Source organism: Electrophorus electricus, chromosome 22, assembly GCF_041902795.1.
Source record: "Electrophorus electricus isolate QZ-2024a chromosome 22, ASM4190279v1, whole genome shotgun sequence".
NCBI lineage: Eukaryota > Metazoa > Chordata > Actinopteri > Gymnotiformes > Gymnotidae > Electrophorus > Electrophorus electricus.
Window position 1 is genome coordinate 139,978 of NC_137518.1, and position 23,637 is coordinate 163,614.

Consider the following 23,637-nt stretch of genomic DNA (forward strand, 5'->3'; position numbering starts at 1 on the left):
AAAAATTCTCTGCTCTTTTCTAAGTACAAGGAAACACATCAAGATTATAATTTTTGGTAGTAAGAGAATTCCACTAAATTATTATAAGTTAGCTTTTAGCTTTGTAAACAACTTTGTTATGCTTTGTTGTAGATATTGTGTCAAGAAACTAGATATTGTTTCAAAATTCAAGTAAATAAATCAAATAAATAAGTCAAATAAATACAAATAAAGTATATTTTAAAACTACTTGCTCTGTTCTAGATCTATGCTGACAAGTCATGGATTGAGATCTACATAGTGAAACATTTTTATTAAAAAAGGGAAAAATTAACAGATGAAATTCAAAAAAAGAGAAAAACCAAGAAAGAAGTTTTCATAAAAAACTGAGTAACAGAAAACCATCAATTGTGGCACAGGAAGACAAACTTGCTGGCTAGCTACACCAGCTAACATCCTACAAAACCAATATGTGAAAACGCCTCTGCTCCCGCTAACTGTACAAAATGAATTAATTTATAAATAAGGAATATGTTAAAAAGCAGTTCAAGAGACAAGCCAAATATTTGTTCAATAATCAAAATGCTGGATTGATAGATAAATCAAACCTGATGAATTCTGAGTTTATGGGCAGCTACCAAGGTTTGGGAAAGTGTTTAATCATTTTTAAATCTCCCAACCCAATACAACTAAGCTGAAGAGACTTGTGAGTTATGCTATGAAAATATATTGATTAGAGATTTCACAGAAATTGCATATTTGTATACATAATCAAAACATGTCCGAATTCAATCTTAATACAAACATGTTATCTTTATTCTAATATTTTACTTAATTTTAATATGGAAATTACTTTTATGATTTAAAAAATTGAGATCTACAGGACATGACATTATAAGACTAGTAACTTAAGGCATGTATTTTACTCACACTGGTCTGTTTTCTATAACTTGTTTTATAACTCTAAAAAGGCAATAGTATACTAGTACAAAACTTGCAGAAATACACTTTAACCCTAACCCTAACCCTGACCCTAATCTAACCTTTATCCTAATCCTAACCTAACCCTTTAAACAAATACACATTAACCCTAACCCTAACCCTTGTTTTATAGATTTGGAGGTCATACACCATATATTTATTCTGAGGCACATTTTTAAAACTCTGAATTCTGCAGGTTTGAATTATAATTTTGTTAGTATTCTTTTAGGTGTTCTGGACTGCATGGCTTTTATCTAATGAACTGCTCCCATTATAGCAGCCAAATGTTTTGAAACTATGAAATAAGCTGTACAAGGCAAGAACAAAAATAACATGTCAGTGATTTTATAGTTTAAACAAAACAAAAACTTCTGATTTCTATTCTTAATAAATGGACAAACTTGTTTCAATCTACACTGAATTAAACAATACTATCCTATGCACTGTTACCTAGAATAAAAATAGCTTAATTTAGCTGTATTCAATTGTAAATAATATGTGCTGCCTCATGGCTTTTCCTGATGTATTGAGTTAAATTAAAGAAAATTTATAATTCTATAAGTCTATATCTGACCATTCACCAACACAATATTTTGGTACTGTTGCTCAGGAAATGCATACAAAAAAGAGGCTAATGATCAGGGCAAAAGATCATTAGAGGCTAAAAACTAAAATGATGGTATTTTTACATTTCCTTTTAAACATAGAGAATTTAACTTTGGAAAAATGTTTCGTTATGCTTCTAGGCCTTCTGTGCGAACACAATATATACCCTACAAAGCACATCTATCTTTTTAAAAAGATTAAAAATGAGTTATAATCTCAGATAATTTACATATTTTAATATCTTATTTCAAAGTGGAAAACAATAAATAACAATTTGTATAAAAATGTAAAAACATGATTTAAAAACAACACTGTAATGTAAGAATTTGTCATTTCATAGTTTCAAAACCATATTTTATGTTTTGGATTTGTAGTGACAACTTATACATTTCAGCTTTTATATGATAAAACCCATATTCATTCCTTCATGAGGTGAACTCCTTGTTTTAACCTGTGAATATGTTTAGTATTTTCCACACAGAACAAACAACTAAGTCACATTGACAAATAATATAAAAATAAGAATAGAAATAGAAAGAAGAAAAAAAAAGTAAAACAGCGCAAAAACAAGATTAGGGGGGGTCTGCCTGATCTTGTGCGGTGATTTCAACCCAAGATCACTGTCTGAGGTTACACACAGATTTCCCAGAAGGGTTATAAGGTTAAGATCCACTTGTAGTACTTTTGGAAAACCAGGCTCACATTAAAAAATTCAAATGGCTGCTTAATTCTAACTGGATTAAAATCAGCTACTGACTTTAAAAACTTATGTCCTGCTTTCTTCAAAAGAATCTTGTCTGAAATCACTATACAGCTTTCTAGTGGATGGCTTTATCTTTGGTAACAGATATAAATAAAATTCTAGAGGAAATATAGTTAACTACAACAAAAACATTTTCCTCACACAACCACTGAGAGTTCAAATATTCAAATTATAGCATTGTGTTTTCAGTGTAATTTTAATGCCAAACACTTTGTTCTATGAGCTTAATTTTCAGTTGGTTCTAAAAGAAAGGGTTACTATTACTACTACTGATGACCGCTGACAGTTATTTTTTGTATACAAAACTTCTTAGATTCGCTTTTAGAAGCAAATAATTGGTATTTACATTCATAAACAGTAACACAGAGGCATGGCCTTTGATGTTACTTTGAAGACACTGCTCTGAAGGGAACCTACATACTGTGGCTCTTAGTGTTTTATACAGTAAGCCCTTACATCATATTTAGATGCCATTATGAAGGCATTATATCACATAATTTTGATTATCATAGATGCCTTTTATTTTTCATAGCTTTTGAGGGAAACCTGGGACTAATCAGCCAAATATAACAGCACAGGAAGACCAGTGAACATAAACAAAATGTGTCTGGGTGGCAAAAAATAATGCAAATGAAAACACATTTCTTAAAGATTCATATTCATTCAGGAAAACGGAACGCTGCCCTAGAAGTTCCTTTTCTAAGGTTAATATTATCTATTAAAAATAGAGAGGATAAAAACAATTAAAAGGTCTGCCCAAATGTGACATTACAGCCAAATTTTCAACTGGAAAACAAAAACATACTAGACATATTAAAAATCACCAGAAAACAGTACAAAAATACAGAAAACAGCAGCACTGTGAAGAAAGCTAACTCCCATCCCGTCATATCCCTGTTTTGCTTTGAAGGAAAGCTCCTCCTATATCTTAACGGTCTTTTTTTCCTGAACCAAGTTTCTTTTTCTGCACACAATTAATGAAAAACCCAGCACCGAAATCTTAGACATGTCTAGTTCCGTTTCTATAATGTACACAAATAAAGTCCAGATAACACATTACCTGCAGAGGCCATTTGTCCTATGCATACTAAAATCACAAAAAGCCTAATACAACTCAGTCGGCTCATATATATCAGAATCAAACACATTGCTGTTGCAGCGTATTGTGACACACATTTTATATAACACTATGATGGTACTAGTAAGGTGATGTGAAGGCCTCATCATAATATGTTAACAGAACCTTTTATGAGACATTTGGGCAGCTAGAAAAATTAAAACCACTTAAAGTCACTTCTAAACAGAGAATAAAAGTGATTTTAGATCCTCTGTTTAGCTTTTTGAGTTTGTGCATTTTTAATTCAAATTTGTTTAATTAAACAATGTGTTAGTATTGCAGTTACAACACACACTCCAAGAGTCTACTGACAATCATTCACTGCTCATATTGCTTTTCTGCAAAATAAACAACTTTGATTTAGAGTGACAGCAAGTCACAGCTGTTTTCAATAACTTTAAACACCTGTTTTGCATCATGTGGTACGTTTTTCCAGATAATTAAATGTGTAATTATATTGCAAGTATGTATTTGTGAATTATAATGTAGGGCAGGTTGGTTCAAACATTGGAATTAATATATTTACTTCATCATATGAGCTAATTTTTTGTTTGCAGAATTTTTCTAGTTTGTTGACCTGATGACTGCTTCAGACTGAGAATGTGTTTATCTCTTCGGAATCTTTATTATATAAGACAACCTGAAGACTTAATGCCAATTAAATTATTCTATCATTTGTATTAAAACGACCAAATATTATAAATAAATAATGATTGTCTTTTGCAATTAAAAAATAATAAATAAAATTGTGATACTAGTTATATAGTCACATTTTCTAAAATTCTGTTTTTAGAAAAACTGGGATGATGAAGAAGTGGCTTTAAATGGTTTGCTCAAGATATATTGTCAAAAATATTAAAATATCAAATTCAAAATAAAATGCATTGTTCAAGTCTGAACCCTAATCTGAACCCTAACCCTAATCTGTACAAAAATGCCTTACTGCTTCTGATTGAAAGAAAACAAATTAACAAAAAATAGAAAACCAAAGCTTGCATATTTTACCAAAAATAAAATAAAATAAAGACACATTGTGTTTTAACTTTCTTTACCTCGGTTCTACTGGTAGTCAAAATTATTTCTTAAAAATAAGAATTTCTGTTGCATGCCCAAATATAACACACTGTGTCTTTCTTTACCCTTTTATGAATTATCATTACTATTTTTATTTATTTTTTTCACTTTTTGTTATCAAAATAGATTAAAGCTCTTTCTGCAACATCTCCCACCTTTGGTTGAGTGGCTCTTGAAGAGCCAAGCAAATGATGAGTGATTTTACTTTCTATTCTGCAAAAAAAAAAAAGATGTTTTCCGTTTGTCATCCATGTATATCTCTGGGTACTGCTCTTCAATGGAAACCCTACAATCTCTGTGGCATTTCCATTATCCAAGGCCACATGTATCAATCTTTCCATTTCCTGAAAAACAAGACCAAACGTTCTGTATCACAGTTATAGGCAGCGTGAACATTTACAGCCTGCCCAATTTGAAGGAACCATAGATTGATCAAATGTGTCTTGTCCAGCTGAATGTGGTAGCATCATTAGTTTATGTACAGGAGCGCTGATAATGGATCTAGAGATGAATTATTCTGTATGTGTCATGTGAATCACACAGAGGTCACGCACAGAGGTCACACATAGAGGTACACATAGAGGTCACACATAGAGGTACACATAGATGTACATATAGAGGGCACACATTTGACAAAGCGTGTTGCTGCTGTCAAAGTGAAAACCAAAAAAGTATCAATACCACTAAAGCTAATCAAAATGAGACAAAAAAAACCAATCAGTATCCATCAAAGCCAAAGAATTTTTTTTTTTAGGTTGTTCACAAGCTCTCCAACTATGGAATGTGCCTTTCAGTTCTGAAGTGCAGGAGTTTCATTTCAAAAGACAATTCTGGATGTATTCTTTTCATTTCATTTGAAATTACAAAAAATATTGTTATTACTCAAAGACAAATTCTCACACACGCATATTTTTTTTATACCTTAGCTTCATTTGCTATGCTGGTACGAGTAATTTGTGTGTTCTGAGGGAGTTTCCATGGGAACCTGTTGTTGTTGTCCACTGTTTTCCTGCAAATAAACAAAAAGCATTTAACAAAACAATCGAGCAGTGAATGAGCAAGAGAATGAAGAATGCATGTTTTCCTACAAGGCTGACATGTATGTCTTACCTCTAGTGGGACACTAGAGGGAGACACTGGGGTGTATTGTGGGATGTAAGTCCCTTGCATAGTTGTACTTGCAGGCATATACTGTGAACATCAGACAATTTTTGTTTTCAGACAGTTGTATTTTCTCACTCTCCCTACTTGAACGACACATCCAGTTATTAGTTATTAGTAGTTGTTGGCATTACCAGTGTGGACTGAGTTACAGTTTTCCAGTGTAGACACAAAAGTAAGGAGGAAGGAGTGGGATACCGTGCCAGTGCTCCCCAGGGAAAGGTGTCCGAGCTGCTGGGTTAGAGGGCCCATCATGGAGGTGGGCTGAATGGACATGGTGTGGTCCATAGCTGGGGTCAGAACGGTCCCCTAAAGAGTCAGAGCAATAGGTTAGAGGGGGACTTAAGGTGTTTGTTTTCAATGCATCACATGTCAAATAGCATTTTTATTTGTGCTATATATTTTGCTCTCTCTCTCTCTCTCTCTCTCTCTCTCTCTCTCTCTCTATATATATATATATATATATATATATATATATATATATATATATATATATATATAGAGAGAGAGAGAGAGAGAGAGAGAGAGAGAGAGAGAGGTTGGTTGGTTGTTTTATCTCAGTTAGTTTCCCAATACATGTCTCTAACAATCTGGGCCCTGTCACCAAAGAGTATGAAAGTTTCATTCTTAAACTTCAAACAGGGTGATCGAAGTAACACCATCTTTCAATCATCTTATGAGGATGAACACTTTTAGAAAACTCAGGTAAGCATAATTAAAGTATAATACCGGTATTTCATGGCACATAGCAATAAATAAGTAATAAGTATGGTCCAAAATGCAACATGGCCGACAACACATTATGGTCACAGAAGAGGTGGGGTGGCCACCTCAGACTTGATAAGAACATATACTGGTTACATTTATCCAACAGTAGAAGTGGAACTTTGTGCTAGTGAAGGTGTCCAACCCCCTCTGGGTACCAACTACTTGTGTGCCAATAATGTTTGATGTTAATAACAGATGCCTTGTCAATCCAGAGAGACAGACACTCGTGAGCTCAGATGCTCTGGCTCTTCCAAGTTGTCCATTGCACCCTCTGGCTCTGATGTCTTTTCATGCCTCTTCATGGACTTCCCAGGTTATAAAAAAACTATGTTCTTGTTGGACAGTGTCAAGCATGGGGTCGAACACGACATAACTACTACCAGCCCATATATCCACGCTTGCTCAAGGTACCCAGACCCTGCCAAGCTCACTGTCGCTAAGACTGAGTTTGACAAGAACTCCTTGGCATTGTGCAGAGGTCCCACACTTCATGGGCCCCACCACTGCACACTGACAAGAAACCGGGTGGTCGTTGGCACCCATGTTGGTGAACCTCTATGTAAACCTCTGTGTGCCCCGTCTAACTGAACATTCTGTGTGCCTTCTATGTGTACCTCTATGTGTGCCCTTTATGTGTACTTCTACCGTATGTGTACCTCTATGTGTCCCTCTATGAGGTGCTAAAGGGCAAAGCTACCAAAGTAGCAGGAGTAGACCAGTGAGAGATTCCTTGCGTTTGATGCTGCAAAGCGCATGCTGGCTGATGCCATGCTTGTGCCATGCTGATGCCACGCTTGTGCACCCCTCACCTGACATGCACATCGCGATCACCACAGATTTGTCAGACTATGTAGTGGGGGTGGTGTGTGAACAATAGGCCAAAAGCACATGGCATCCTCTTGCCTTCTTCAATCACCAACTCCACTCTAATGAACACAATTATAGCACCTTTGATCATTAACTACTCCTCCTTGGTGATCTGACACTTCCGATTCCTTCTGGAGGGCCATCCATTCATGGAGCCCATGAACCAAAACTGTTAGTTTTCACCACGGCCAAGATTTCTGTGCTGTGGTCTGCTTGCCAACAATGCCAGCTGGACTTAATCCGAGTTCACCACAGTCAGTCAGCATGCTGCCAGGAAGGACAATCCAGTGGCAGTAATGCTCAGTCATGGCAGCTGAGCACCTGGCCATCAACAACTTATGGATGGCAGCTGATGAGGTTTCTGACCTAGAGCTCCAAGACTGCAGGACCGCAATCTCTGGCCTGGATATCCCATTCAGCAATCCTGGGAAGACACTCTACACTGATGTCTCCACAGGCCAGGCCAAGCCTATTGTCCTGACATGCTTTTAACACCATACTTCTCTCAGCAGACAGAAGGCTGATGGCCACTACGTTCATCTGGCATGGCCTTAAAAAGGATGTTCATGATTGCACTAATGCATGTGTGGCCACTCATGGGTCAGACAAGATGCATCAGTGCATGTCAAAGCCCCTCTGGCATTTTTCCTCTACCTTTGATGACCTGCATGTGGATCTGTTGGAACCCATTCTAACATCCAGGAGGTTAACTCACCTCCTCACACTCATCAACAGAACCACATGGTGGCTGCAGGCCATTCCACTTTCATTGACATCCTCGGAAGTAGCCCAGGCATTCACCAGGTCATGGGTTGCTCGGTTCAGTGTACCACTGAACATCTCCTTTGACAACGGCCCTCAGTTCATTTAGGAACAGCATGGCTATAGGTTTTGGTTACACCTAACCCCTAGGCCAACAGGCTGTGTGAATGGTTCCATCGCTCTGTGACAAGGACTGGGTTGACAGGATCTACTGGGCTTTAGATCGGCCCTTTAGAAGATGTCCAGGCCTCCTCAGCTGCACTCATCTATGGCCAGGTGCTGCGGGTTCCCAGGGATTTTCTTCTATATGTCACTTTCAGTTTTCGAGGGCTGACCCAGCTGCCCTCCAGCCTCAACTCTGGACAACCGATACCATTCTGGTGAAGTTGTTAGGCTGTGAGAGGCTGGAGTCACCCATGCGTAGGAGCTAAGTTTCAGCTTTGCTCATCTTTGCTTCGGTGTTCAGGTACAATAAAATAATGTTTTCATCCTCTGGATTTTTATTAACCCCAAGTTCACCACAGTGACTTAACTAAGACCTTCTTTAACAGTTAATGTTTTATTTCATTTTCAAAGTTCAAAGTTTTTTTAAAAATCAAAACAGATTGGTCAACACATTTACACAATATCATGAGCCCCATCAAGACCGTGTCCAGTAAATAATATTAATATGTATTAATGTATTAATGTATTGAAATGCATTAACTGGAGTCTGTACATGAAACCTGATGATGGACCTCATGATATTTTAGTGAATCTCAGCATACAAAAAGAATCCCAAAATATTGTGATATTATTTACCATATTGTCCAACCCTAAGAACAACTAACATCTTCTAATGTAATTAATGGAAATGATTTAACACTTACTGTTGGCTGCATGAGGTATGACTGATGATGCATCCAAGAGGGACTGTGCACCTGCAGACAGAGAGAAAAATCGTTAAATTACAAAATCATTAAAATAAAATATAACATTTCAAGTGCCTGTGACAGGTTTCTTATACAGGTTACTACCAATTTGTCATTTTTTCTGAAAATTTGAATTTATTTGCACTTATGGTTTAACAGTTTTTGAAGTATTGTAAAGCAATGCTCTCCTCCAAAAACTGTAACAAATTTATCTTGGTTTAGAAACTCTATTATGGAGCAAAGGTGGATTCTATGCATGTTTCAAAGACACACATAGATAAAGATAAATATTCATAGAGCTAACCCCAAATCTAACCATAACCAATAACTACTGGTACAGAAAAACAATTACAAATAAACCCCCCCCCCAAAAAAACAAAATAAATGTTTTATTGCTTTGAGAATATGTGGTCTTTATAGCCACCGAATGCATGCACTAGACTGTGTACACTGTAACATGCAACACGAGACACTTGAAATAGCAGACAGTCTGAATGTAAAATAGATCCTGTAGCTCAATAGGGAGGGGTCACCTATACTGTACTGAACACACACACAAACATGCACACACATGTATATACAAGCAGTACACATTCATACACACACATGCATGTACAGACATATGCACACACACACACACACACACACACACACACACACACACACACACACACATATGCACACGCAAACACATGCACATGTACACACACTGCTGCATTCTGCAGATTCCTACTCAACAGCTTTTCCTGACAAGAGTTCTTGGTTAAGTTTTTGTCATTTCTAGACTGGACATCTACTCTTCCTTCATATGCTACCATTCTTCTAAAAGGCACTTAGACTACCAACCTCCGAAGTTCTCTCACATGACTCCTCTAAAAGGCACCTAGACTAATAACCTCCCAGGTTCTCTCACAAGACTCTTCTAAAAGGCACCTAGACTAATAACCTCCCAGGTTCTCTCACACGACTCTTCTAAAAGGCACCTAGATTAACAACATCCCTGGTTCTCTCACACGACTCTTCTAAAAGGCACCTAGACTAATAACCTCCCAGGTTCTCTCACACGACTCTCTCAGTGAGATCACCCCCATAGCTGGAAGAAAAGCAACATTCTTGTCCTTGCTTTTGAAGCCTCAGTAGGACTTAGCTCTATGATGCCTTATGGTTTAAACATACGCTGGTGCTGTAGCTCCATGTGGAGATGCTAGGAGCAGCTTTAATTAAGTAAAGCTATGTATTAGTAGCCTTGCACCTCAGTGGAGGAACTAAATTCCTCTGAACTCAGAGCTTCTCTGTCTCTAAACTCCTTCCATCATGGTCTTAAGATGTTCTATGGCCAACCTGGTCTATGAATCATTCATAGCAATGCAATACATCTGGGTCTATGTATTTCTGGTAATGTAAATGCACTTAAAGAAAGTTCAGTTACAAAATTACTAACTTCAGAAATGCCGACTGTTAAGTTACTATGAAGTAAACTGGACTATTTTATGTGTATAAAATTTGTCTACCATACCTAACAACTGCATGCAATTCACCTAGTATAAGTTTATCAATCTTGTGGAGTCTCTGGTTTTTCCATTTGAGGAACAGATACCTATGTAAACATTTGAATGAAATTTCTTGATCTAAATTACTATGGAGGTTACTTAAAGGTTGTCATCATACAAACAAGCATATTAATAGCCTGAGAACACGTTGAGTGAGTTTATTGTTATGTTGCATATGCAGGCTAGAATTGGACTCTAATGAACCTATTGTCCTTTACTGCAACATTTAATAAAGTTCTGTATTTTAAAAAGATCCTGAAACCTTTTGTGCATTTTTTTTTTTAAATTGATGAGCTCTGAGTGTCAGGTCTGAAATTTCAGTGCTAAGTAAGAAGTCTTTTTAGAAGACATGAAAATGTTAAACCCACTTTAGACACCTGAACCCATGAGGCCAGAGGGAGCTGGTCATTGACCTGGTAAGATGGGACTTGAGAAGGCATGTATGGGGACAGGGAGGCCTGAGTAATCATTCTGTTTGGGGCAATGCTGTAGGGAGATGAATAAAACCTGTGAAGGAAAACAATACAATCACAAAACTCATGAATACACTGGAACATTTGCACAATTACAGAACTGTGGCATATAATAAGTAGGATAAAAAATTGAATGTAGATCTTTAAATCAGAATCACATAAATGTCTCATTATGACTGAAGTCCCTCAGATCTGTTGTAATGTTTCACAGTATTGTGTAATTGAGTGCTTCCTGTTTCAGTTGACAGCCATTGCTTATATATGTTCAATTTCAGTATGTGCTTTTACCTAATCTTCAAAGTAACCATGTCCAGTTAATTAAATGCAGGTAGAAATGAAATGTGATATAAGAGATACTACAAATGAGAACTGGATGTACATTCTACTCTGTATATTAACAACACATTATTAATAACTGCTAACTTGTTATCAGAAAAAGACTGTTCCTTAAGTATTTTTAAAAGATGTCTGTACAATGCTTCTGTCCTTTTGACTCACCCATTCTGTAAGGCTGTTGGGTCATATGTTAGTGTCATTCCTCCCTAATAGGAAATGATAGCATGTTGCTCAGACTCTCATGTGAATTAGAATTACCATGTACATGTCATGCACTCATTAAATCATGAATAATGATACTAAATGCTTTCCAAGGCAGAATTATTTTTAACTGAACAACTGTAGTTCCTGAACTATCATATCAAATATGAAACTGAGGCAAGTAAAACACCCACACACATTACCCTGTAATTCCCCTTAATAGGTACAAGAACATGCAGTCGACTAAGAGTTTGGAAGCACCAAACAAATTACCGTGTCAGGGTCTCTTGCCCAAGGTCGACCATTTTGCAGGTACTTTCCCTGGTTCTGCCGCTTTTTTTGTCCCCCGTCTGCAAACTTGCATAACAATGGTTCCGTCGGCACTGAAATTGAGATGGAAAAGTATTAAAGCCCTGTGGCCAGCTGAGGCTTAAGGCACCTGAACACACAGAAGTGAAAGTGTGACAAACCAGCAGAAAGAACTAACTAAACCTGCATTCTTAAGGCCAGTCTCTGCAACACCTTATTTTCTTTTGACTTGAGTTTAATAGGGGCTTAGACAGACATGAAAACAGAACCAAAATTTATTGGTCATGAGAAAAAGACGAATCAGTCACCTGAATTTCAGATGCACAGACACTGAAAGTAAACATACCTGGTACTCCTGGTGGAGTTTTTATATATTTGCCATTAAAATGTTGAATGATGGATTCACATTTTTCTGTTGATTCCATCCTGTAAAACAAAGTCTTTACTTACTAAATGTAGTGATTTACTACACATGTTTAACATAGCTGAACAAAGAGCAAGCATGAGATAAAACAAGGATAAACATCAGAGCAGCTTGTCAGACATAGAGAGCTAGCTTCGAGACCTGAAAGGATTCAAACCCAATGCTGATTTAGCCACAGTTCTGTTTGACAGATAGCTAATTACCCTGCTTGAGTTCTTTTTGACTTGAGTTTTCAAAAATTTAGCCACAAAGCTAAGATGATAGTGGTTACAGTAACACTCCATAATGCGTGGTTTTTTGGGTTTTTTTTGGTGGCTAACGTTAGCTTGTTTCTGATGTTAAGGATACTGCGTAGCTTTGTTCTGTTTGGATGTTGCTGAAAATCTCTTTGTGAAGTGCCCAGGTAATCAGATCAGTTTGTTGCTTGTCCTGATATTTTATCTGTGCCTGTGCTCTCACAGCTAAATTCTCAAACGTTATTTACTTCTTACTCATCACTATTCATGACTGTTTCTGTTATCAAACAAACATCTAAGCACTGAAATAAGTGTGTGTAAGTGCTTTTACCAAACAGATACTGCTGTAATGGTTCATCTGTGTCTAAAAGATTCATTTCTGCTTATTTGCTGGCCAGCAATGTTGACATTTCACAATGTGCACTCAAGCTTCCTCTGTGGTGAAGGCCTTTGGAGGCAGAGCTGAACCACAGAGGAGAGGGAGGGGGAGGGGCCTGGTAGTTGTACTTGTTTGAATTTTCATGCTAAATCCACTCTCTTCTCAATCCTACTAACTGCAGCTTTAATAGGAATATTAGCATTTTAGCATTAGGTATATTAACATTTCTTTAAAGAAAAAAATAAGCAAAAAGATCTAGATTAAATTTATTATCCTATTTATTATATGCCACAGTTTTGTAATTGTGCAAATGTTCCAGTGGGTTTTGTGATTGTATTGTTTTCCTTCGCAGGTTTTATTCATCTCCCTACAACATCGCCCCAAACAGAATGATTACTCAGGCCCCCCTGTCCCCATACATGCCTTCTCAAGTCCCATCTTACCAGGTCACCCTTCTCACTCCTGCTGGTGAACAATTCTGTGCCTTCTCTCTTACCCAAACTTCCTTAATTTCTGAGCTTATAACTAAATCTAGCTCCTCTACCTGCCAACTTGATCCTACACCCTCTCCCCTTCTTAAGAAGTGTTCCTCTGCTATTTCTGCTCCCATCTGTCATCTCATTAATGCATCCCTTACTTCAGAATATGTTACTTCAGCTCTCAAACCTCAGCTATCATTCCCATTCTTAAAATGCTGCACTAAATGCTGTACTTCTTGATAATTCCCAGCCTATTTCCAATCTCCCCTTTTTAGCCAAGGTATTAGAAAAGTTGAGCCTCTCAACATCATAGGAATCACTAATATGGTTCTTGAGTGGTTCATCTCCTATATTTCTAATAGATCACATTTTGTCAACTTTGGTAAAGACAAATCATACACTGATACAGTCACTCAAAGTGTTCTCCAGGGATCAGTCCTTGGTCCTCTACTGTTCATCTATATGCTACCCCTTGGTCAGATTATCCACAGGCATGGTCTCCATTTCCACAGGCATGGTCTCTAGCACTGTTATGCTGATGACAGTCGGATTTATAATAGCACCAAGGCTACTAAACCTCTTCCTTTACTCTCTTGTATCCAATATTTCAAACGGTGGATGAACATAAACTTTCTAAAATTAAATCCTGACAAAACAGAAGTTCTCTGTAGGAGGCAGATCTTTTATCACTTAGTGTCATGGCTCCAAAACTCTGCAACAGTCAACCTCAATCTCTCCTTCTCTGATCTTCACTTTCCTTTCAAATCCCAACTTAAAACATAACTCTTCTCTCAACAATTTTCATCACCTTCATTAATTAATTAATAAATCACCTTCATTAATAATTAAATTGTTAATTAATGTGTTAAATGTGTTAATAACGATGTTAAATGTGTTACATGTGTTAAATGTGTTAATTCATGTGTTTGTTTATTTTCTCTCCATGTGTATTGTTACTGCAAAGCAAACTTGAGTTTGAGAAAGGCGCTATATAAATTAAACTTATTATTATTAAAAGATTAGAATTATTGTTGTAAATAGCATTTGAATTTAGTTTTAGGATTTTGAGGAAAATGAACACTGTAACCCGTTTTCCTCTGCATGTATAGTGACTTTTCACTAAGGCAAGACATAATGAAGATGATAGTGAAAGTGGAAAATTTATTTATTTTGAAATGTTATATACATCACTTGACTTATGCACATCCAATGATTCATTTTTCCATCTTACAAATAAAGTCAAAATCTGTCGTGATCTGCAAGTGCTCAGTCTTAGTAACAGCAGAGAGGACCGGAGAGCGTACCTTGCAAAACCCACACCTCGGCTAGTACCGCTGGCATCGCGGAGGATACGTGTGGAAATGACCTGGCCAAAGGACTTCAGCATGGCCTCCAGTTCCTGCTCATCCATTGACACGGGGAGGTTGGAGATGTAGAGGTTCGTGGGGTCCTGTTCCTGTTGCTGTAAGGATGATAGTTGAGGAGAGGAGAGAAAATTACTGGGAATGTAAAATACAAAGTTTTTAAAAATGGTGAAATGATAGTTACACATCAGAGTATAAACTTTAAGGTCTGCATACTTTGATTTTCTAGGCATAATGCAAAAGTTCTATTACTACTTCTTGCAATCCCAAATGCAAGACTTTCGTCAGATAGAGGTCTCCTGCTCCTAAGCTTTGGAACTCCATCCCTCAATCGCTTCGTAACTGCTCTACTCTCTCTTAAAGCTTAATAAAGGCTGCACATTTTTCCTCTTCGTAAGTTGTTTTTTGTGTTTCTTTTGTTGTTTTTTCTCATAATGAATATCACTGGAGTTGTGAAAGGTGCTATATAAACTGCATTTCTTAGTATTTTTTTAATTAATATATTACTAAGAGTAATATATCATTGATCAGCCATTAAAATATACTAAATCATTACTTTGAATTAAAGTAATTAGTAATATTTAAGATATTACTATTATTGCTAAATAACTATTCTAACACTGATCATTTATCTGATATGTACTTTATATGTTAAATTGGTGGAATTATATTGTGTCTTGTACCATATGTCCAAAGAAAACTTTTTTACATTTTCAATAGGAAAACACACATATCCTTTTCTACATGCTGAGTTACAATAAGCTCATCAACTGTCTCACCATTCTTATCCATAAGTATAAACATGTTTAATAATGTAGCAATATTGAAGAATAACACAGTTGTTAATGGCAAATGGGAGAATTGATCATTTAATTATCATGGCCCAGAAAATATCAAAATACCAGTGACCATGCAATATAAATGGCCCATTATAGAGTCAACACACTAAATTCTGCTCATTCTTCAAAGTTTCACACACCTTATCAATCAACTGCCATACTTAACACCCCTTTTACATCTCAAGATAACAAATTTAAGTGTGCCACATATATGGACAAACAAGGAAAGTGGAAACAACTGAATCATACATGGCTGACTTTAAATATAACGAAAGGGTGACTGCTCTGTTGATTATACTTTATTTTGCCCTTTGAGAGTGAGAGGTAACAGTGTAAGAGTGAGTTCTTTCTGCACTGGGCAGACTGGGTTTTTTTGACAGATTTATTTGGCAGAATCAAAGTCAGATTCAAAGAGAGACATGGCGAGCCAGTGAAAGCCCGTAATCATGTGGGTCCTGCAGAGCACAGCTCCACAGACGGTAGGACCCTTTAGAGAGAGACAGAGACAGAGACACACAAAGAGAGACAGAGGGAGAGAGACAGAGACAGGGATAGATAGAGAGAGAGAGAGAGAGAGAGAGAGAGAGAGAGGGAGAGAGAGACCAACGACCATGCAAGGTTTTTTTTTCGCTAATTGGCCCTACACAAGCACACAAGGGAGACTGCAGTTGAATAGGACTGAACTTAAAATGCACATGTAAGAAAAGAATAAGACTGCCTGGATAGCAACTTTTATTTATTTTCTTTACTTATTTATTTCTTTACTTATTTTGGTTGATGTAACGTCCATGTAAGTACCATGCCTCAGTTACAATTCAGTATTAGACCACACTGTGTGCTATGCCTGAATGTATGCACAAGTCGTATCTGCTAATCTGATTGTGTGTGGGCAGGTGTGTCGCTGAGCACTGTCTTCAGCATACTCTCTGGGAGTCTCACAGTGGGATGTCTGAAGGGCACAGAGGGATCAGCTTAATAGGACTACAACAGAACTATTCACCAAGCACACAGGCACACAAAAGACAGACACGTGTGTAGCAATGGAGTGCACCCAGACACACAAGCTAGCAAAGGTATAAACAACACACACACACACACACACACACACACACACACACACACACACACACACACACACAGACACACACACACACACACACACACACACACACACACACACACACACACACAGACAGACACACACACACACACACACAGACAAAGGACGCAGCAGATCCAAAGAAATCACAAAATGTGGAACTGGGGGGTTACAAGTGTGATTGCACAGCCTGTTGTCTTGCTTTTTCTGCCCTACCCCAACCTCCCCAACAAACACACACATACACATATAGACACACATACACATACATGCACATACAAAACTCACACAAACACACACATACACACATATAAACACACATACACATACATGCACATACAAAACTCACACAAACACACACATACACACTTATAAACACACATACACATACATGCACATACAAAACTCACACAAACACACACATACACACATATAAACACACATACACATACATGCACATACAAAACTCACACAAACATACACATACACACATATAAACACATATATACATGCACACACACACATACATATAAATACACTCACATACACAAACACACACATACACACATATAAACACACATACACATGCACACACATACGCACACATACATGTGCACGCACACACACACACACACACACACACACACACACACACACACACACACACACACACACACACACAGAAACACAGGGTGCATGGATTTGCCTGCATGTCTTTGGGTGTGCCAGTGATTATACAACCAAGCTGATGAAACCCTATCATAAAATATGAGGCATGTATTACATCACTGTCAGAACAAGGTTTGTGATTATTTGTGCACGTGTGTTTGTGTGTGTGTGTGTGTGGTCTGCGAGTACTGACATTATAATGGGGACACAGTGATCATGCCTTACACTGGAAATATGTTTATTTTTATAAAATGGATTATAGTTGAAAATGAGTTACCTTAGCCATCTGAGCTTGAACCCCATTAGACTTTAGGGCAGTTACAGCTTTTTGTGCAGCTGCAGGACTGTCAAAGTCAACAAAGCCATAGCCTACACACACACACACACACACACACACGTCGGATTTATTATGTGAACGATGGTGATGATATTATTACTACTACTACTACTACTAATAATAATAATAATAATAATAATGTGAAAAGTAGGTAGAATAAAATAATTCTTTTAGCATCTTACCTTTGCATTTATTAGTAGTTTTGTCCAGAATGGCCTTGGTGGACACAATCTTCCCATACCTTTAAAAACAGCACAGAAAGGTAATGTGCAATGTGAACCACTTTCACACACACACCACACACACATGCACACACACACACACACACACACACACACACACACACACACACACACACACACACTATTCAAATGCCAAGCACTTCTGATATCCATGTACTCACCATTTTGTTGTTTTATGTGCACGTCTGTGTGTGTGTGTATGTGTGTGTGTGTGTGTGTGTGCATGTGCGTGTGTGCGCACAGGTGTCCCTGTCTCAATACAGCATCTGGCCTCTGCAGTGTTGTTTTTAGACAGGTTGAGACCCTAATCCTAACCTAACCCTAACCTTAACCCAACCCTAACCGTAACCCTACCATAACCCTAACCCCTAACCGCCCAGTGACAAAAGTTATTTGTTTTTCCCACCTGTCTTTCTGTCTGTCTGTCTGTTCTGTCTCTAAAAATAGCCAAATGCCCCAAAGTTTAAAAATGCCTTGCTTCAGTCATTCTATTCTATTTTGGACATAATCTGCAAAATTATTTATATAAAGTACCTATGAACAGTCCCTGATGAAGATGTCAATAAAACTATTCAATATGTGTCTTGCAATACTCAGAAAGGACTCAATAATTATTGTAATGTATAGGTGCACTTAGTCATTATGATGAGTATGCATCTACTGATGCATTAATTATTTCATGTTAATGGCATATCCTGACATTCACACAATCTAATAACTGAATCTATGGTATTATTGGAAAATGTTATTCAAATTCACAAGGAATGAAAGCCAACAGGTAAATTACCACAGTCTTATTTAAATAAAGCTACCACAGTCTTATTTAAATAAAGCCAACTGTCCCAAAACTTTTTCATCTATAATTCACAATGTGAGAAAGTGTTTTAATTAGAGGGCAATAACTATATTAAAGACATGCTGTCAGCTCAGTGCAAAAAAACATTTTTATTTATTATTATACATGGTAATTAGCAAGTACAATGATGTGTTGCTGAAATATTCTATAAAGCGCACGTGTATAGGTGTTGTAAGGTGGGATTCAGTCTCCCTCTCTAAATGACTCTTTGTGTGTTCTTGTTCTGCACAGGAGTGAACTCTCCCTCACTGCTGCTCCTGTGTGAACTCTTCCTCACTGCTGCTCCTGTAAGGGCAGGCGATGTAACCCGATTCCCCTGCCCTCTGTTCCTGTCCTCACTCCTCCCTCTGTTTCTTACATGGCCTTTCTCTTCAGGGTCCTAGTGCACTGTGTCTGTCTAAGCAGCAACAGGAGGGGTATCTATTGCACTTTACAGCACTTCAGACCTGATGATGTAATTATATCTGGTGATGTATTTGCCCATCTAGTTTGGGCTACCAAGTGGCACACTCAGTAAACTCTATGTCAGCTTTGAATCTCAGCTGTGATGTCACTAAGAACACAGATCATAAGTAGGAAAGGCAGGATCCCTCTCTCTGTGCTATGGTAAATTTGAGCACTTGAAACATTTGCAGAAATGTTTTGTTGAGTGGCTAGTACGTTAGATCCAAAAGATGTGGAAAGCTTTATGTACATTATCAGAAACATACAGGTTTCAACCTGAGAAAAGCCCTATTACATGACTACATGTTACAATTTTGTAGTTATGAATAATCGAGAGGGCTGGGTACATAATAAACAACGACTGAATACTATATGATAGTACTGAACTGGTAATGGTGTTAACTTGCAGAAATTTAGCCATGAAAGTTGCTGCAGGCATAATTTCATTAAAGTTTGATATTTTTATGTTTTCACATCAAAAGAGCATTTTTGCCATTTGTCTACAAATTGTCACAAAAATAGGGAGATATACAGATCAAAGAGATCCCTTGTAAGGGTTGGCACCAGGCCGAGGTCCCCTCTGGCCACCAGAGGGAGGCCTCGAGTCAACACAACACTACTAATCAGACTTGATGCCCAACAGTTGGGCTAGCTCTATAAAAGCCCAGTGACCCGGTCATTCAGTGAGCCAGGTGCCTAGCCAGTAACTTCAGGTATTGAGATCTGCGAGCCTGTGTGCTACACCTCATTTCTTCCCTGTGAGGGTGTCAGTGTTTTTACACGTCCCCTCTCCTCTCCAGCTTTCCTCTCTGTCTCTCTCCCAAGGCTTCCCTTAGCCATTCAAGTTCCGCTCCATTTTCTGGTTTTGTTTGGGAAGTTTTAGTTTTGTTTCCCCAGTGCATAGGGATTGCCATTCTTCCCATGGCGTCCTTTGTTCTACCTTTTTTCCATGCTCGGCATGGTGTTTAGTTTTTCCTTTTGTTTTACCTGATCCGAGATCTAACTGTTCTGCACACAGGCCTGCCATTATTAGAGTGTGGTTGCTCACCCAGTAGGCTGTCAGTGTCATCACCTAGCTGACCTGCATTCAAGCCCACCTTACATCCTTGCTCCATGCTAGTAACTAACCTCTACAGACCTGGCTGTGAGCATGTACCGACATTCCTGTGTGTGTCCTGCTGATTTCCACTCAAACTGACACGTATAAGTCTGTCTGTAGGCCATTTGGCACCAGTGAGTGGTGGAAGTATTTATGTGAAGCAGAACTTTATTATGTTACAGAAGTATAACTGTTAACAGTGCAGACTATTTAGCTGCTACAACTCCAACTTGACATGACCTTTAACATTGTATTTTAGGATTACGCATTACAGGAATCCTAGGTCTTATTAGTGGGATATGAACAAACAAGTATGAAGTATGAAAAACAAAAACTACAATATTTTGTATTTTAACCTGTAAAACATATTCAGCATTTAATATTTTAATTTTCGTTAAAAGAAATATCATATTAGAAGTTAGTCGTTTCATGGACACAGTAGCAGATTTTTAAAATATTCTTAATTATAATTAATGGATAATTATTTTTTATTAACTATTAATTAATTATAATATTTCGCATTTTCCTAATAGGTGTTAAACAAATATTAAACAAACCAACAAAGTACATCAATGAACTTTTATGTTTGCAGTAGGCTATTTCATGATGAATATCTCTAATGTTTTTCTCCAAATAAGACACATGCACACACATGTGTAAAATATATAAGGTAGATTGCTAAACTAACTGAATGAATGTAAGAAATACAATATGGAATTACATATTCACCTTGTTTAGGAATATCTAAAATGCACATTGCAGATACACACTGAGGAGAAAGTAGATTAGAGCTGGTTGTAGATTAGATTAGAGCTGGTTGTAGGAAAAACCTTTCCTTGGTCAAGATGTCTTAATTTTGGCTGCTCTGAAGCATTTTTCCAGAGTGTAATCACTCACAAAGGTGATGGCCTGGATAAAAAGGCTCTACAGTGATCTTCCCTTCATGATCAAAGGCTCCTACTGATCTTCTCAAAATGTATGATACAGATTGAGTATAAGCATCTCGAAACCATACCATTTCAGACAATGTAGCATTAAGCACTGACTCAATGATGGTAATGTAGGATAGGACCAATTCTGTCTGAATGAGGACCAGTACTATCTCAAGTAAGCTGTTACATACAATCATATTTCACATGAATTAATGAACTGAATGAATGAACAAATATACTGGTGGGAAATCACCTTTTGTACACTTGGGAAGTAATAACCTGCTCTGTGTTCTGAGAAATCTAGCTACTGTTTTCAAAATCTCTGCTTTCACGTAAAATGTTGCGGTCCACTGAGTGCACTGTAAAGATTAGGGAAAGTAGCAAATGGTAAATTACTTCATATCAACAATCAGTTAGCATTGCTACACAGCTTCATCTCAATAATTACTTAGCATCACTGCACAGGTTCATATCAACAATCACTAAACCAGCTTCGTCAACTTGCATCACCATGCCATCCTTGTCTCATAAAATTCTGCTCACATCATCACAATTCCTGACACCCTACACATATTGAATCCTGAAGACTATTGGAACAGACAAGAACACTTCAGGTTTGTCATCATATGGGAGAACAGAATTTTCAACCAAGCTGCTCTTGTCTGAACTTGGTTCATCAAAACCATCCATGATATTTTGTTCTGTATCTTCCACCGTACTCAACATTCCTAAACCCCAGTGAAGAGTTTATTTCATCATGGAGGTGGATGATCACCAGCCCTACAGACACATGCCCCTTCACCAGGAGATGGAAGAGGCCTGTGCGAATACACCTGAGGGTCAAGCTATGCATGGATGCCATGGGTGGATGTGTGACACCAGGAAACACTTCCACCACTGTCTTGGCTGTGAGAACATTACTAGTGATGTAGATTCAAAAATTCAATTCAAAATTTATTTATATAGTGCTTTTTACAACAGATGTCACAAAGCATCTTTACAAATGTCCAAGTCCAAGCACCCAGTGAGCAAGCCAAGGGTGACAGTGGCAAGGAAAAACTCTCTAGAGCATGAGGGAGAAACCTTGAGAGTAACCAAGACTCAAAGGGGGGGCCTAACCTCCTCTGGCCAACAACGGGCACAATAATAACAGTTTAAAGAGAAAAACAAATAAATAAATGAAATAAGCAATTAATGTTTAGTCCAACTTTCTAGAGGTCCTAGTCTTGTCCCGAGGTGCGCATGTGTCCAAGACCCAACCCGCAAGAGAACGTCCGTTAAGGGCAACGGAGAAGTAGTTGGCTAGGGTGGAGATGCTTTAATAAGAAGGTAGATATAATATTAGCATGAATATTGTTTAGTGCTCTCTACATATGCAGGTGAAACACATCTGGACAAATCCTACTCTACAGCTTGTTAGCATGTTATTTGCAGAGCAATTTTTTCCACAGCAGACATTCCAGACTTATGTCTATGAGGGACTGTATGATATAGCTGCTGCCAAGAATAGACATCAGGTGGTCTTTCCATATGTTAACTAACATCATGTTGAGTCTTTCTATATATTAAATACCATTAGGTTGAGTCTTTCAATTGCATCTGCTTGGTGTCTGTGGAAATAGCAGAATCACTGCCATACAAATTATTTAGAAAGATTATAAAAGCCTTACAATTACAATTTCCATTCCAGATTAAAAAGAGCTCAAGCCACTTGCATCTTGCTGTCCCGAGGACTGCCACCATGTGGAGGTGCTCGCCACTTTAAGATGGACTCCCAGGGTTTTGTTTAAAAATAAATGATTAGTGGTAACTGAGCCTGCACTTGCAAGTGTTAAATGACTTCCCTGTTTCTATGAATCTACAGAAAAATATCAAATTTGGTACTGTGGGGTCATACCCCATGTAGGACTGAAGTATACAACATTTACGGTGACACTTATGCTGGATTATATATGGGACATGGAACATGAAACAACGCCACATTATTTTTCACACATACATAATAATGAAAATAATGAAAATAATAAAATAATGAAAGAATCATTATTATAATCTTTTTAATAATATGTTTATGTGAAACAACACAAGTAACAGAACTTGGTATGACTTGCAGAGAGAGTTTTCGATGCTTTTCTCCTTGGGGAAGTTTACCTGAGGACATGGGGTGCTCAACCTTTTTCCAGCCCTGTGGCCTCTTCTCCTTTTGCTTTCAGTCTCTCATGTGCTCCTTACCTCATTTGCCCTTGTGTTTTCTCTGTAACTCTTTCCCATGGCTCTGTTTCTGACAGCTCTTTACTTTCTACACACCTTTTTGCTCTGTGTCTAAACTCTTTTCTGTCTTATTTCATGTGTCTTTTGAGTAGGCTACATGATGAGAACT

At 37.6% G+C, this 23,637-nt stretch overlaps 1 protein-coding gene across 6 annotated transcripts in view; it reads right to left on the minus strand.

The window, feature by feature from the left end:
• Positions 1-273: 273 nt before the first annotated feature.
• Positions 274-23,637, minus strand: part of LOC113582002 (RNA-binding motif, single-stranded-interacting protein 2-like) — a 39,616-nt gene continuing 16,252 nt past the window's right edge. For 2 of the 6 annotated variants that reach the window (XM_081705237.1, XM_081705238.1), the window contains 12 exons: positions 17,867-17,925; positions 17,625-17,716; positions 14,681-14,838; positions 12,205-12,284; positions 11,823-11,932; positions 11,511-11,554; positions 10,908-11,046; positions 8,948-8,998; positions 5,880-5,990; positions 5,631-5,711; positions 5,442-5,529; positions 274-4,864 (listed from right to left, as the gene is read on the minus strand). In XM_081705237.1, the coding sequence (XP_081561363.1) occupies positions 5,449-5,529; positions 5,631-5,711; positions 5,880-5,990; positions 8,948-8,998; positions 10,908-11,046; positions 11,511-11,554; positions 11,823-11,932; positions 12,205-12,284; positions 14,681-14,838; positions 17,625-17,716; positions 17,867-17,925 (1,006 nt within the window). In that variant the 3' untranslated portion in view covers positions 274-4,864; positions 5,442-5,448. The remainder of the gene's footprint in view (positions 4,865-5,441; positions 5,530-5,630; positions 5,712-5,879; positions 5,991-8,947; positions 8,999-10,907; positions 11,047-11,510; positions 11,555-11,822; positions 11,933-12,204; positions 12,285-14,680; positions 14,839-17,624; positions 17,717-17,866; positions 17,926-23,637) is intronic. The other 4 variants (XM_081705239.1, XM_027017523.3, XM_081705240.1 and 1 more) reach the window with 3 other exon arrangements.